The 17,079-nt window shown below is 38.3% G+C and overlaps 1 protein-coding gene across 15 annotated transcripts in view; it reads left to right on the forward strand.

Annotated features, from left to right (window-relative positions):
- The window catches only part of LOC148865978 (uncharacterized), a 38,048-nt gene that overhangs the window by 15,807 nt on the left and 5,162 nt on the right, over positions 1–17,079 (forward strand). Inside the window, exons 2-8 of one of the 15 annotated variants that reach the window (XR_016109302.1) lie at positions 2,792–2,938; positions 3,086–3,293; positions 3,374–3,464; positions 3,610–3,769; positions 3,851–3,953; positions 4,044–4,148; positions 4,222–11,946. Coding sequence is in view for 1 of the 15 variants with exons in the window: in XM_088975415.1 (XP_088831541.1) it covers positions 3,086–3,293; positions 3,374–3,464; positions 3,610–3,632 (322 nt within the window). In the remaining 14 variants the exon portion in view is untranslated. Of the gene's footprint in view, positions 1–2,791; positions 2,943–3,085; positions 3,294–3,373; positions 3,465–3,609; positions 3,785–3,850; positions 3,954–4,043; positions 4,149–4,221; positions 11,955–17,079 lie in introns of those variants that run through there. The other 14 variants (XR_016109298.1, XR_016109297.1, XR_016109303.1 and 11 more) reach the window with 14 other exon arrangements.

Raw genomic sequence — 17,079 nt, forward strand, 5'->3', positions numbered from 1 at the left:
AGATGCCAAACCCATTGCTTCTCCCATGGCTTCGTCATGCAAATTGTCCTCTCTCCAGGGTGTCTCTCTACCAGATCCATTTGAATATAGAAGTATTGTGGGTACCCTCCAGTACATCACCATCACTCGACCAGATATAGCCCATTCGGTCAACAAGGTTTGTAGATTTCTTCATGCTCCCACAGATGCTCATTAGGCTGCTGGATGTTGGATGTTGGTCTTCATTTCACCAAATCTGCTTCTCTTTAGCTTCATGGGTTTAGTGATGCAGATTGGGCCGGATGCCCTGATGATCATAAATCCGCAGGTGGCTATTGTATATATTTGGGAAACAATCTCATTTTGTGGAGTGCCAAGAAACAAGAAACAGTAGCTTGTTCTAGCACAGAGGCAGAATTTCGAGCCCTTGCAAGTTCAGTGACAAAACTCATATGGATCCAGTCCCTCCTTGCAGATATGGGGTTTCTCATCCACATCTCCTCCAGTTGCTTGGTGCGACAATGTGGGGGCCACACACCTAGCTGCACACCCGGTGTTCCAGACATGCACCAAACACGTAGAGGTTGATTTTCATTTCTTGCGAGATTTAATTCTCAAACAGAAACTGCTGGTGAAATTCATCTCCTCAAAAGACCAGATAGCCGACATCATGACTTAGGCTCTTCCAACACCACGGTTTCTTCATCTTCGGTCCAAGCTGCACGTCTTCATAAAGCCATTTCCCTTGCGGGTGCATGTTAAGGATAATGAGAATCAAGAGTCCTCTGGAGATCTGGATCTATCCTCCTAGGATAATCCTTATCTACTACTTAGGATAATCTCTATCCTAATCCTACTGTAACTCATCTTTTCTGTGATTATCTTCTTATCTGTACATTCTCTCAATCCTTGTAGAACTCCATTCTAATGTAAACATCTCATCTATAAATACCATACGTCTGATGGTATTCAATACCATCGACATAATTAATGATCTCCAATTATTCTCTTGTTCTCAGTTCTTTCATTTTCTTAACTCTGGCCTTCAAATTATAAATTGCTGAGATTTGAAGGACAACAGTAGCAGCAGTCTGGGGTGTGTATTTCCTCTAGTTCACCTAAGCTGTCAGTACCTAGCAATTGGCAGGGAAAATAACAAAAATACTAAAATAAAGAGTGCTTTTTTGTGTTATGACAGCTCTGCCTGCTTAGTTTTAAGCTTGGGATCTAGCTATCTTATACTGTGTGTATACATTTATATCCTCTTGTGTGCACAATTTTTTTCGGCTTTATAGGAATTAGTTTTTCCCCCTACAAAGGAGGGATGAAAAGCAGCATGTAGAACGAGGGAGAGTGAAAGGAGGCAAAAAAAATAGTAAGGGAAAATTTAGAATGAAAGAGGAGATAAAAAGTGTGGCATAGAGTTTCACCTTTCCTTCTTGGGTGTGAACTACTATTTAGTACAGTGTCTATGGTGGAGTTGAGAGCACTTGAATAATCGTTAGGAGTCAGTATTCACTTTTCAAGGGAACTCTTGCAGCCCAACATATGAGGCTTAACATCCTTCTATCTCTGTTTCAAATCTCAAAGTTTCTGTGTACATTCCAATCTTACACTTCTATGCTTTTTTTATCTGTTTAGTTGTGTTTTGCTTCCAACCAAGTGTGGGATGTCATTAACATAATGGAGAAATTTGAGGAAACGCTAGGGGAAAATCCATGGACTAGCTATCCAACACTCTTGCTAAAATATCCAACACTCTTGCTAAAATATTGGCATCAAACAAATTACTGTCAAGAAGAAAAGAAAAGAAAAGAAACACCTTTTGTTTGAGATTTTGATGAAATTATATTCCTAAACTCAACATTTTCATTTTTAGCTGTATGTTTCCTACTTTTAATTTTCTTTTCTTAGCTAATCTAGGATCAATTTATTAGGTGAAAAAGAAGAATCAGTTTCCAACCTTGAGGTTGATATATAAAGCAACAGGATTGACTGTATTCACTGTTATATATATCCATCAGAAGAGAAACAAATATTAGCAAAAGTTTGGAAGAATGATAAGCATGTGCCAGAAAAGACAGCCCTAGTGCTTGCTTCCTTTGTTATCACTTGAGCTGAAGGAAATATGTAGAAGTACTGGCTGTAAGAACTGTCAAGGGTGCCATAGATACCAGTACAAGGGTGCATTACTTAATTTCGAGGATAATGGGTTTGATCCAACGGTGGTGGTGGTGGTTTTGCAGCATTTCAGCACACTAGTTTAATGCTTTACGAGTTATGACATATTTATATGACAATTAACAAACAAACAATTTATACCGGATATAAGTTAAAAGTTAAGAATGAACAATTGTTAAGTATGTTGAAAGTTGAAACAGGTAAAAGTAAAACCATAACAACAATTTTCTCAACTCTCTCTCTCTCTCTCTCAGTCGTAACTAGAATTTTTTCTCTTGGATAAAGTCCAATTGACTTTTGTATATCTATCTCTCTCTCTCTCTCTACATATATATATATATATATATATATACTTGGCCATCCATCCATCCATTCATGCTCCAACCGATGAACAATGATACATGAAAAGAAAAAGAAGAAAAACACAACATCATACATGGTGAAGTCTAAAGAACCCAGAAATGTCCCACTTGGCAAGATGGTAGAACTCCCTAAAGAGTCTATGGCTTCATCTCACTACCCTCTATTAATAGAGGAAATTTCATCCTCAAAAATTCTCCAAATGCGTAGAAAAGCCTTACTTTTTGGACATATCATATACTAAAAATTAATGATTATGTATTTGATGTAGGCATAATGATGATAACATCTCCCATCTCCCATGATGGTATAATGATGAAGTAATGATGCCTGGACATGGATGACATGGACACAAATTTGGGAAACAGGGAGATGAAAGATGACACTATATCCTAAGATTTGGAGACAAATTATGGGTGTAGGTATCCCAGTTATCATGCTTATATATCTAGTTTATGCAACCAAGTGAAATCTGAATATGTAGATCTTGCTAAATTTAATTGATGTATGTATATATCTTTTATTTCAAATCATACAAACACTAATCATAAGTTATCCTTCTCAGTTACACCTTACAGGTTAATATGGGGAAATGCAAGAGGTTGAATATTGTCTCATTGAGTTCCAATGGAAGAGATGAAGTTCAACCACAAGGGGGTGAGTCCAATAATGAGGGGCAAATTAGACGATATGGTGAATGGTTTTATATACAATTTCCTGATGAGCAACTTAGTGATATCATGGATCTTGTAAACCAATTCACAAATAGAGAGGTATGATATATTTATATTCAAATTTTTAAAGTGATAAATAGAATTTTATTGTACTAATCAAATTTTCTCTAATTTAATAGGATCCAAATGCTACTACTACTCCAGATGTCTCACCAAATGGGCATCGAAACTCTTCGACTTCAAGCCATCATCCTCATGGAAATGAAAGTGGTATTATTTATGATAATTATTTTACTTAATTCGTTTTGTAATATTTTATTTTACTTTAGGTGTTTCAAGAATAGTTGCTTGCTTTCACTATCTAAGGATTTGTTCCATTCTTTTATTTATTTCGTTTTACCTATTATTTCTACAGGTAGAGAAAAATCAACTTCATGAAGAGGAACTCCTACTAGATAGATGGATGAAAGATTAAGCAAATATGTCAAAGCCATGAGCATGCTTTTTGCTGGTTTATCCAACTGTTGCTTGGACGATGTTAAAAACATAGTTTTTTGGTTTTAATGAAAACTTAGGTTATTTTTTGTTAAGCTTTTGCATGTTGTTTAGTTTTTTGATGTATAGGTGTTCTAATTCAGTTATATATATCCTTGTAGGAAACTGGGGGGCTGCGATGATCTCAACTCCTCCACTAGTCGCTTGATAATAGGAGTGATAGGCACGGTGGCAATATCTACATGGAACAGGGCCTGCGACAAGGTAAAACATAAGTAGTTAGCGCGATAAGCCTTAAACGCAATGAAGCAGTATATCAATAAAAATCCTTACATACCTCCTTGCCCACAATAGGGACTCTCGAAGCCTCTATGCTAGGCTGAGTTTCCTCAACTTCCACACACTTCAAAAGAAAGGACTATACGTAGTTCAGTTACGACCACAACGATTGACTACAAGGTTAGGAAAATAAACATTTCTAAAGAACATATAATAATTATAAAATTTCAACTCACCAAATCAACCCTTTCAGGAGAGACTATAGGGACCTCCGAGGCTGACAGAATGTCGTTGCTCCCCACAGACTACAAAGGCATTGAGGCAAACACAAATTAGTCATCCCCACCAACGACAATATATACTACATAAAACTAAGGGGAAGCAAGGATTTTCAATCACAGTACCGGATTATCCTTTGAGGAACCACGCTTCGATCGAAGAGGAGCCATCTTCTTCATTTGCCAACTCGAGAAGCGGATATAAGTTAACCTGGCAGAGGGTGCCACCACAGCCAATTCGATGGACTCCGCAGCTGGTGTAGACGTCTCTACAGGTGACGACATTGTAGATGCCTGCCTACCCTCGGCATGACAATTGGGTGCTTGCAATGCAGCCACATCCGAGCTAATAGATCATGGCACAGCTTGAGCCCGAACAGAGTGTAGCACCTTCATGGACCTAGCTCTCTTCGTAACACGAGGATGACTGCTCTCCTCTTGCTCAAATACCGTATGACTCCTATCGTGCTTTGCTCTGACCTTTTGTTGCGAATGCGGTTTGATAGTCGATAGAACACTTCCTTGATCAGCAGCATGACCCACCGGGGGAGCCATCACATGCTGAGGTTGGGAGTTCTTCCTCACGAGCTCTTGAAATCCCCCAAATAGCAAACACAAATAAGCAAACTAGAGTGACTTGCAAGTTGACACCTGAAGGGATTAGAGATCTATCATATGGATGGCCGGACCCTATAGGTGGTAAGGCGAAATTTCAAAATTTCCTCTCCCCTTATCTGGGAATCACATTCTTTATTTTAGAAAATCTGTATTTTCAAAGATCAATTTTGAACCATAAACTAAACCAGATCTGAAACCAGAAGTAGGAGAGGGATATATCTGATATGGAGAAACAATATCTCCCAATGGAGGTATTCACGCCCAAGGAAGGAACCAAAAATTGCTTCCACTGAAGATGGCGCAGTGTAGGATGGAGCAGAATTAACAATGTTTGTCAAACAAACCGAATTCTTCACAAGAACTCGTTGGAGGTTATGAGCACAACTTCATATCAGTCTTTCTCCAAAGGTTAATATCAATATCCAATCTTGATTGTTCCTACTTGAAAGAGAAAATCAAACTGGCAGTAATGGCAGTGGCAAGAAGGAGGCGGCAAGGAGAAAATAGCTCAGTTTCATTAGGTGTTATGCTCTCTCTCTGATTTGAATGTGATGATCTACTAAAAGCTGTTGCCCCCTTTTCCTTTTATAACCTTAAAGGGATAAGCTATTAGTCCTATTAGGAGTTGCTGATCCAAATTATATTTGGATCTGAATTCCCTTTAAGTGATAAGGATAGACCATTATCTTATCTGTAGGTTAGATCAATCCTCTCCTAATCTTATCAGGAGGTTTTCAGATCTGAATCTGTATTCAGATTTGGACTCTATGAGTGGATAGGGTAAGACTCTATCCTATCTGCTAATTTAATCTTAGATTCGCTCCCTCTTTAACTGATCAAATCAGGCCAGTTCAAAATGGGCTTTAGGCCCAATAAGTATATGTGCTCACTTAGCCTTCCAAATTGTTGCCCAATTGGGCTTCCTTGTATGGTGTGAGACCCAAGCATTGATCTACACATCAACCACAAGAGTTCGGCCAAACTTTTGTTACAAGGCCTAGACAAATTCATTGGAAAGCCCAATGAACTCCCTGTGCCCATCACATGGACTCTATGGGCCCAACACTTACACTAAGTAGTTCCTGGGCCAAGCCACCTTGTAACACCCAGGGACTGTGGGCAGATGCAAGATTAGCCCACCAGGTATTACCCTCAGTGGTCTTATACTTAACCTCTCAGCTCATAATGATCAAACACTGCCCGACAAGAGAGGACCTCTCTCTCGGCTTCAATGAACAATGCTACACTCTCTACTCACATGGATTTGGGGAATTAAAACTCTTTTGCAAACATTTTTGAAATCGTAATATATATAGTTATATTCGTATATAAAATATATTTTGCAAAACAAATTTCAACGATTGAAATCGGATGCCGACAGTCTTGGTTTTTATCAGAGAGAATGCATCCTCGATCATTACCTTTGTCCGACAAATGGGCTGATTCTGTCACTATGATCACCCATTCAGATAAATTCCCGGATTGTCTTAACATACACAGGTTTTGACCCCCTCTAAGGATCTCACTGATTGGCATATCAAAGACGGTTCAATCCGACACTTAGTGCAGTATTATAATCGAGTCTAGGGGTCAGGTGTAATTTTCCAGTATTGCCCACTAATCTCCAAGGTTCAGGGCAATACTAAAAATCTGGTCCAGTTTAGGGTTTCAAGCAAACCTACACTACATGTGCTTTGGGTCTCACCCTGACAATTGAGATAGGCCACCCCAACACTTGGTAGTACACTAGTGTCAGCCTTGGCAGGATAAATCTTCATAGACTTATCCAATGACTATGAACGTTCTAAACTAACACGAGTCTCATTAAATGTCTAGTTTAAGGGTATTACACAGAAACACACAACAAGAACATGAATCAAATATGCACTTTATTCATTTACAATAAATGCCATAAGTACATCAAACTAATTGGTGCTAAGGGCATACAACTGTCTAACAACACCCTCCCAAACCCAACACTAGGGAATATCAACAACCACTATGCATTGTTGGTCACCACCCTCAGGAATAGGCAACCCAATACAAAAGGACACAACATGGTGAACAACTTCAACATAGGGCTGCCAAACGATCCCATCAAGAGACGCCAGTTTCATATTAATCTCACCCAGCCTGAAGTCCTTGTACCTGGAAGATTGAAGCCAACGCTTACCCCTGCAAACTTCAAACTATTTCTCCTCGGACTCATCGTCCCTCATAGTGGCAATGGCAACTCGAAGAGGAGACAAGCAACGAGGTGTGACGCTGAGATCAAAGTGTTCACAACAGAACATCCAGAGAAAAGGAGCACAAATGTAACTGATGCACCTTTTGCAACCTGGGTCCATTATATGTTCGATGGTGTCGTCCATCTTCTTGTATAGGTAACCCAGGAATATGGAAGCTAATAGCAGCTGATGACCCCAAGTAGCCAAAACGGAAAGCGGGATCAAGATTGTTCGCAAACTACAGTCAAGTAGACCAGGGAAAAGGAACCGAGAAGATGTATACAAGATGAAAGCGGCGAGGTGGCACTGAGAATTCGCATGACGCACCATTACGTCTACCCCACCATGAGATTCAAACTAAAACATCACCCAAGTATCCAATGTCATCTTACCACACACAGTGGTTCGATCCACTCGAAACTTGTAGGCCGCAATTTCGCACAGAAGCTCGTCAGAGAGCCACCTCAAATTGGTGGGAATAGGTTCGACATGTTGAAGGTGCTGAGTAGACACAACACCCCCAACCGGCAACCCTAACAAAACAACCACATCTTTTATCGCAATGGTAAATTCCCAGAATGCACCCACAAAAGTGTGGGTGCGACAACACCAGTGCTCTAGCAGACGAGGAACATATTTTATCCTCCTTACCGGCAAGTTTCGTGTAGCAATCAACAAACCTAAGAAGATCGGAATCTTGCAACATACGATAGTACATAGGGTTTCCTAATATTTACTATGGCCATGCTGAATAACTAGTAGAGGACTTGGAGCTACTAGTCTTAGGTTCCTAACACTTATAAGTAACAGAGCGGTCCAGACGCCCACAGAGGCACACCAGTTCTGATCCATGGATGGGATCGAATATACCCTCCACACCCCTGAAAACAGGCATTGGAGGCCAGAAACCCTTCCCACCATCAGCCACCAAGGTGTCTCCCTCTCTGACAATAACTCAACCGTGTCAACTTCCCTAACAAAGTCGAAGAAGGGACTTCCCCTGACGAGAATCCATGAGAGGCAAACAAGACGAAATACAAAGGACACAAAGAAGGATGGAAAATAAGAAAGAGGAGGGTTTCACAAGAGCGACAAACTCACAGTAAAATAAGAAGACAACTACAAGAAGGCAAAGGCGCGAAGATGACGTACCCTGAATCCCTCAAATTTTTATAATGAGCGATCTCATGTCCAGAACACCAAACGGCGCCGAAGAAGATGAACAGACGCTAGTACAGAACCCCTATAAAGTGGGATGAAATGACGCATTTAAACCAAGGAAAAGGACACATTATCAAGCCGCCAATTTACAGTATCAATAAGTAAAAATCCACATGCACGAATCAACTCCTTTATGGTGTTGTGTTAGTTAAAACAAACACGCTAATGATGACTGTCACGTGGCTTACACAAAATGGTTTCTCAAACCTCCAACACCCAAATCTGCATCTAAAGAGCATGCTCTTGGTTCGACACACAGTGGGGGCTTTCGTCAACTCATGTCAAAACGTCAGTATCAGTGCCTTTTTGGAATATTCCCTTTCCATCAATGGTCAGGGGGCTAAACCACAGTGGAGCTTGACCCTAGCACGTAGGGACGCTTTACATTGGCACAACATTGTTAGTGTCTTCCACCAACCCCCCCTTCTGCCAATGGCGAGAGGGGGTTGAAACTCACAAACTCAACATAAACCTTGCCCATTGACAAAAGGGGATCACTTACAACACAATTTTCCAATATTATGAATCCACATAAAGAGCCATCTGACACATAAGGGGGGCTTGTTGTCCACACAAATAACGTTAGTGTCTTTTGCTAATTCCCTTCCTACCAATGGCCATGGGGTAGAGACACACAAAGATCAGATACCCATGAAATATAGGAAATCCATCGAAGATCAGATACCCAATGTACACCTAAGATCACGAATGCACAAAATGCACGACCATCTGAGCAATTGACTTCCAACCCGTTAACAAGCAAAGAGAGCTAACAAAATCTGAAATTAAGTTTAAACCATCATGCAAAATAAGGTAAATCCCCATACTCAATGCATGCAAATGAATCCATCGCAAGACCTAAACATAAATGTGAAAGCAGAGTGCTTATCAATAAGCTCCCACTTATCGATAAGCAGGGGGTTAATGTATGTATATAGTGCTCACTCAAACCCTTAGAGCACAGTGAACACCAAATTAATAACACATGGACGGTTGTGATCGATCTACAACTAACCCTCCCTTTGCTTACTGATAGTGCATCGAAGGCCTGCGATGAACCTATGACATGTATCGTAGGACTGCGATAAACTTGTGGTTCATTGCACGCTTGCGATGAAAACATTCTTAGCTCAAGCCAATGCAAACCCGGGTTCAGCATGCGATAAACCCTCAATCACTGTGGCACCCCAGTTCGCTGAGAACCGTGTCCAGGTGCTAACTACACGCGTAATGTCGAAAGGACGAACATGATAAGGAACCAAATAAACCTAACGAGGCGTTGCCTGTTAGACAGTGACATCATTGGCATCATGTCAGTTAAGCAAGGCGCACAAAAGGTAGTAGCACACATGAGTTAAAAGGATCCCCGAGTGAAAGGAAAGCTGATTCTTTGATAGATCCCCTTAGGGACACGTGGCGAGACCCCAACAATGCCCTTAACGACTGACAATAAATCCAATATTCCCTTTTCGAACACCTCTGGCTCCTTCCTTTCAGGATCTCGGGATCTCCCCTATAAATAGAGGTCCTCCTCATAATGTAAGATATGAATCCATTCATTGACTAACCCTATCATTGGATCCCCTGCTCAACCGTCTCTTTATCCTCTTCGCCTCAACCCCTCGTTTGACTCTTCATCCCTGGTCTTCCTCCGTCTTTCAAAGAGACCACCTCCCTAGCTAGCCACCACCTTACCTACAATTTGTATTTAGTAATATTCTTTTGTTTTTAATTAAAATTGTATAATATCGGTTTTATTCATAAAAATGTTGTTATTGAAAATACAATATTATCCTATCATGTATCAACTGTTGGATTTTAATCTCATAAGAGATTAAATCCAATGGATTTGATTGGTCAATTACATGAGAAATTGCACCTGCACACTTGATTGAAAAATTAGCTTTTCTCTTACAAAACCCAGTTTTGAACTTATCCCACATTGGAAAATTATAAGCTTTGTTTTCAGTATTTTAATAGGAGTTGATTTACACTCCCCAGAATTAGTAGAGGAGAGTATGGGGGTTCGATACCGCGCAATGCGCGCGGCGCAATGAGGCGCTTTAGAGGCGCACTTTGCTCGCACTTCGTGCGACCCACGTGGCTCACGAAGGGCGACTTTGGTTTTGGTGCGATGCTGACCGTTGATCACCGTTGATGAGATCAATGGTCATGATTCAATCGGGTGTGATCAAGAGGCACAATTCAAAGTTAATAGTCGTTAATTGTAACAGTCACAATGTTTGAAATTGTGACTGTTCAAGGTGCCTTCTCTGAACCAACACCTACTGTTTCTTCATACCTTTTCATAAACTATTTAAGGAGCATGAATCAAACTCCAAAATCACACAATTTCGAAATTCACTTTCTCTTTCTCTCTCTCTCTCTGTCAGTCCAGTCTGCTATAGTCTCACAGAAGGTTTCTTCGGGGATTCTTCAACTTTGCTGGTTGTAGATTCTCGCCCAAGGCTATGTTGTATCCTGAGAATGGATTTACCTATAACCCAACAGCAAACTCAGTGAAACTAAGTGGGGGCAAATAACGTTCTAAAGACAGTGTCTTCAGATGCACCTCAGAGCTTCTCCTCCAAAGTTACAGTGACCCCATTTTCCCAACAATTTTAGAATGTTATTCTTCAATGGAGGCAGAAGCAAGCATGACTTCGATCAAGATGATGAACCAAGATCTTGTTCGACTAGACCAATTTGATGGAGCAAATTTCAGCTGATGGCAAGACAAAATGATCTTCTTTCTGACCACACTAAAACTATACTATCTGCTGGACCCGAATTTGCAATCACTTCCTGAACCCATACGGGAGCAAGTTCATGAAGTACAGGTGATAATCAACAAAATTCGATCCCTTGACATCATCTTCCTGAATCTTTCCAAGTGGAAGCAATCATTGTCAAACCTCCACTCTCTTGGAAGGATTACAGGAAGAAGCTTCTACACAATGCTGAAAAACTTACCTTGGAGCAAATTCAGCAACACCTTCGTATTGAAGAAGAGTCTCGGATTAGAGATAAGAGGGATAAGACCCTAGTCGGTATGCTGAACTCTAAAGTCAATTTTGTGGAAAACGGATTGAAGAAGACTAACCCTGCATTACAAGTAAAGAAGAAGGATGGGAGTTTCAAAAAGAGCAACAATAAGAAATGATCCTGCTATGTTTGTGGAAAGAATGGGCATTATGCCCGAGTTTGCCGACATCGGAAAGGCGGAACCAAGTCTGCAAACATGGTAGAAGACAATCTAGTGGCCATGATTACTGAAGTCAATATGGCAAAATCGTCTTCTGGATGGTGGTTTGATTCAGGCGCCACAGTCCATGTTTGCAAGGACATGTCCTTGTTTAAGACATATGAAGAAGTGATTAATGGCTAGGAGGTACAAATGGAAAACCAAACATGTGCCAAAATTGTTGGAAGAGGCAGCGTAGAGTTGAACTTCACTTCCGAAAAGACACTGATTCTCTTGAATATTCTCCATGTTTCTGACATTAGAAAGAATGTGGTCTCAATAAATCTTGTTTATAAGAGAGGATTCAAAGTTGTATTCGAATCGGACAAACTAATCATATCCAAGAATGGGATGTTTGTTGTAAAGGGATATAGTTGTAATGGTATGTTCAAATTAAGTATTAATAAAGAAAAAGTTTCTGCTTATATTGTTGATTCTTTCTCTTTATGGCATGATAGATTAGCACACTTGAATCTTAAATCCATAAAGAACATGAGTAAACTTGGTATAATTGTTTACAGCAATGAATTAATTGAAAAATGTGAAATATGTGTAAAATCTAAAGAAACATTTCCCTAGTGTTGAGAGAAATTCTCAACTTTTAGAACTAATTCATTCTGACATCTGTGAATTCAATGGTGTATTAACTAGTGGAGGTAAGAGATACTAATAACATTTATAGATGACTTTTCTAAGTACACCTATGTCTACCTTATGAGAATTAAGGATGAAGCCTTTGACATGTTTAAACTGTACAAAACTGAAGTTGAAAATCAACTAGAAAAGAAAATTAAAATCCTTAGAAGTGATAGGGGTGTTGAATACTTTAAAAATGAGTTTAGTTATTTCTATGAAGAATTTAGAATAATACATCAGTGTTCTGCTCCCTATACCCCTCAACAGAATGGCCTGACCAAAAGGAAAAATAGAACACTTACAAAAATGATAAATTGCATGTTATTAAAAGCTAATGCAACCTTAAACCTGTGGGGGGAAGCACTCCTAACAGCCTGCCATTTACATAACATAATTGTTTATAGAGTTAATAACAAATGCCCATATGAATTATGGACAGGAAGAAAGCCTAATTTAGCATATCTAAAAGAGTGGAGGTGCTTAGCATATTATAGAGTTCCAGATCCTAAAAGAACCAAGTTAGGACTCAGAGCTAAGAGAAGTATGTTGGATATGTAGAACATAGCAAGGCTTATAGGTTTCTAGACTTAGAGTCTAATATAATAATTGAAACTAGAGATGTTGAATTCTTTGAAAATAAACTATGTTCTGAATCTATAGAAAATGAATCCATAGAAAATAATAGAGAACCTGAAAGAGAAACTCATATCTCAATACCTGTTGATAATAATGAGATTGAAAGAAGAATGATACAACTATAACACTTACAATAGGACCTAGAAGAAGTCAAAAACAAAGAACAGAAAAACACTTAGGTTCAGATTTTATCTCTACTCAGTCAATTGTATTTTTGGTTGAGGCTAATAGAGAGAAGATTTTAAATAAGATACCTATTGTCCTAAACATTGAAAATGATCTAAAAACCTATAGTGAGGCCATAACCTCTAGAGATACTGCCTTTTGGAAAGAAGTTATAAATGATGATATGGATTCAATAATGTCAAATTACACATGGATACTAGTAGACCTACCTCTAGGATCAAAACCAATAAAATGTAAATGGGTGTTTAGAAAAAAATACAACATTGATGGAACTATACAAACTTTTAAGGCTAGTTGGTAGCCAAAAGATTTAGTTAAAAGGAAGGGATTGATTACTTTGACACCTATGCACCAGTGGCTAGAACAACTTCTATTAGAATACGCATACCATTAGCATCCATTTATAACTTATCTGTTCACCAAATGGATGTTAAAACTACTTTCTTAAATGGTGATTTAAATGAAGAGGTTTATATGGAACAACCAGAAGGATTTGTTCTTCCTGAAAATGAGAAGAAAGTTTGTAAATTGGTTAAATCACTATATGGATTAAAACAAGCACCTAAACAGTGGCATGAGAAATTTGATTATTCCATTCTAGCTTTTGGTTTTAAACATAATAGTGCTGATACATGCATCTACTCAAAATTCAATAAAAACTATGGAATAATTATATGTCTTTATGTTGATGATATGCTTATTGTGGGTACAAATATGGTTGGCATAAACTACTTATCCTCCGTCTTCAAGATGAAAATTTAGGAGAAATAGATACCATATTGAGAATAAAAGTTAAAAAGCATAGTAGGGGTTATGCATTAAGCCAATCGCATTATATTGAAAAAGTACTTGAAAAATTTAAGCATTTAGGGTTTAAAGAATATAACACGCCATATGATTCTAATATAAAGCTAGTAGAAAATATTGGTAGAGCAATTGCACAACTTGAATATGATAGTGTAGTAGGAAGTTTGATGTATTTTATGCTTTGTATCGGACTTGATATTGCATTTGTAGTAAGTAAACTAAGTCAGTTTACAAGTAATCCCGGTGCAAAGCAATGGAAGGCAATTGGGAGAGAACATTGGAACTTGATTTGTTTTATAGTGATTATCTAGCTGTACTAGAAGGGTACACTAATGCAAGTTGGATTACCGGTAATGGAGATAACAAGTCCACCTCTGGATGGATTTTTGTCTTTAGTGGGGGTGCGATCTCATGGGCATCCAAGAGACAAACTTGTATATCTCACTCAACCATGGAATCCGAATTCATAGCTTTAGCGACTGCTGGAAAAGAGGTTGAATGGATTAGGAATTTATTATTGGATATAAAACTTTGGCCTAGTCCTATGCCTCCAATTTTCATTTACTGTGATAGTGAGCCAATTTTGTCAAGAGCTTACAGTGGTACCTACAATGGTAAGTCTAGACACATAAGTCTGAGACATGAATTTGTAAGGCAATTGATTCAATATGGAGTCATCACTATAGCCTATGTGAGGTCAAGTAAAAACTTGGCCAATCCTCTTACCAAGGGCTTGGATAAAGAATTGATAAGAATGATAATCAAAGAAATGAGATTAAAACCCTTTACTTAGTCACCTGTAATGGTAATCCAACCTGAACTGGAAAACCATCAGTATTGGGTTTAATGTGTAACAACAAATTACAACAATGTGGCTGTTAACACTGACATTGAGAAATTTCCCATCACAACATAAACAGTGTTGTCCGTTATGATGAAAGGTTGAGTTAAACTCTTAATGAAGTTTTGAAATGTGTTAAATAACAGAACACATAGTGGAACTTCACCTATGTAAACATAGAAGTGGTGTCGCTTCTCATGAGAGTTTAGGTTTGCTCTCGGGATTGTTCATGAAACCAGGAAAACTTAAAACTCTAGCAGAGACTGGACATTTTTGTGTGTATGGGTGTCTTCGGTTTGTCTTGAGAGTAATTAGTTTAAGGTCTTATCACCAATAACTTTGACAAGGCTTTGAGATATCTATATTTACAAAATGTTTAAGTTGATAAACACATTTTGTATGCATAACTTTGTCATAGTAGTTTGGATTGAGAGAGAACTATGCAATTGATCAATCAATGTGGGGGATTGTTGGATTTTAATCTCATAAGAGATTAAATCAAATGGGTTTGATTGGTCAATTACATGAGAAATTGCACCTGTACACTTGATTGAAAAATTAGTTTTTCTCTTACAAAACCCAGTTTTGAACTTGTTCGACATTGGAAAGTTATAAACTTTGTTTTCAGTATTTTAATAGGAGCTGATTTATACTCCTTAGAATTAGTAGAGGAGAGTATGGGGGTTCGATATCACGCAACACGCATGCGCGCGTGTGCGCGTGTGTGTGGCACAATGAGGCACTTTAGAGGCACACGCGTGTGCGCGCGTGTGCGTGGCTCGCGAAGGGCGGCTTTGGTTTTGGTGTGATGTTGACCGTTGATCACCATTGATGAGATCAATAGTCACGATTCGATCGGGTGTGATCAAGAGGAACAATTCAAATTTAACAGTCATTAACTGTTAACTACTTTTTAAATAATCACAATGTTTGAAATTGTAACTGTTCAAGGTGCCTTCTCTGAACTAGCACCTACCTTTTCTTCATACCTCTTCATAAACTATTTAAGGAGCATGAATCAGACTCCAAAAACACAATTTCGAAATTCACTCTCTCTCTCTCTCAGTCCAGTCTGCTATAGTCTCACAGAAGGTTTCTTCGGAGATTCTTCAACTTTGTTGGTTGCAGATTCTTGCCCAAGGCTCTGTTGTATCCTGGGAACGGGTTTGCCTGTAACCCAACAACAAACTCAGTGAAACTGAGTGGGGGAAAATAACGTTCTAAAGACAGTGTCTTCAGATGCGCCTCAGAGCTTCTCCTCCAAAGTTACAGTGACCCCATTTTCCCAACATCAACTATTAACAGTTTTTTATACACAGATAAAAAATAAATCATTGAAGAATTGTTATATTCTTTGAGATCGGTTAATATCCACCACAAGTACACCAATACCAGTAAATAATCAGTGAGAGTGTGCCTGTGCTCGTTAAACCTATCAATGACAATGAGCCCGCTTGCGTTAAGTCATGAGCACCCTACCGTGTTACTCACTCATCCCCTTAGGCTATGTTTGATTTGAAAGAAAAGGAAGGGAAAGACAGGGAAAATTATACAAGGTTTGTTTTCCTATCTCTTCCTTCCTTTTCCTACATTTTTCTTCAAATCAAACATAACCTTAAAAATCCATGCAGATGAAAAAAACTATATAAAATTATTATTTTTTTCATTCAGTGAATTTTAAACATTTAGGAGAACCCAAAGAAAGCGCACTCAGGGGATCAACACTTTGAATAAAGATAATTCGCTAAGTTTCTGTTGAAAGTTAGTTATCAAATTTGTTATATGTCATGTGATTATGGTGTTTTATTTTTATATTACTTTTTTCTTATAGTTAACGTTATAGATTCATAAATAATTAATACTAAGATTAGATTATTTTAAGAAGAGCTTGAAATGTTGGTGGGACTAAGTTAATAGGGGAGTATATATATATATATATATATTAAATTGAACCAAATTAAGAACCGGAATGGGAGAATAAAACATGCATGGGAATTATACTTGTCTACTTGTAATGTGAGACCTAAGGAACTAGGCCACTATTACTAAATTAATAGTAGCATAATAAGAAGACCTATAGGTTTTTCTCTAGATGGCAATTTTCTTCGGTCTTAAATAGAGGTGGGTAAGGATGGGATTTGCATATGATTCTTTGAATCTACCCCAAAGTAGATGGTAAGTTAATAAATTATTCAAAGATTTAATATTAATTTTTAAAATATCTCTAAGTTTTCTTCAAATTCTTAAAATCCTACGATTCTATAATTTCATTTTTAAAGTATCCTAAATTGCAATAATTTATTTTTTAAAATACCCTAAATTCTCATAACCTTATTTGTAAAATATTCATAAATTATATTATTTTTAGGTGATTTCTTTAGGGGATGGGGGAGAGAATTTAGAGATTCCTCATTCT

This window comes from Nelumbo lutea, chromosome 3 (assembly GCF_056320005.1).
Source record: "Nelumbo lutea isolate HS-2025 chromosome 3, American lotus-T2T, whole genome shotgun sequence".
NCBI lineage: Eukaryota > Viridiplantae > Streptophyta > Magnoliopsida > Proteales > Nelumbonaceae > Nelumbo > Nelumbo lutea.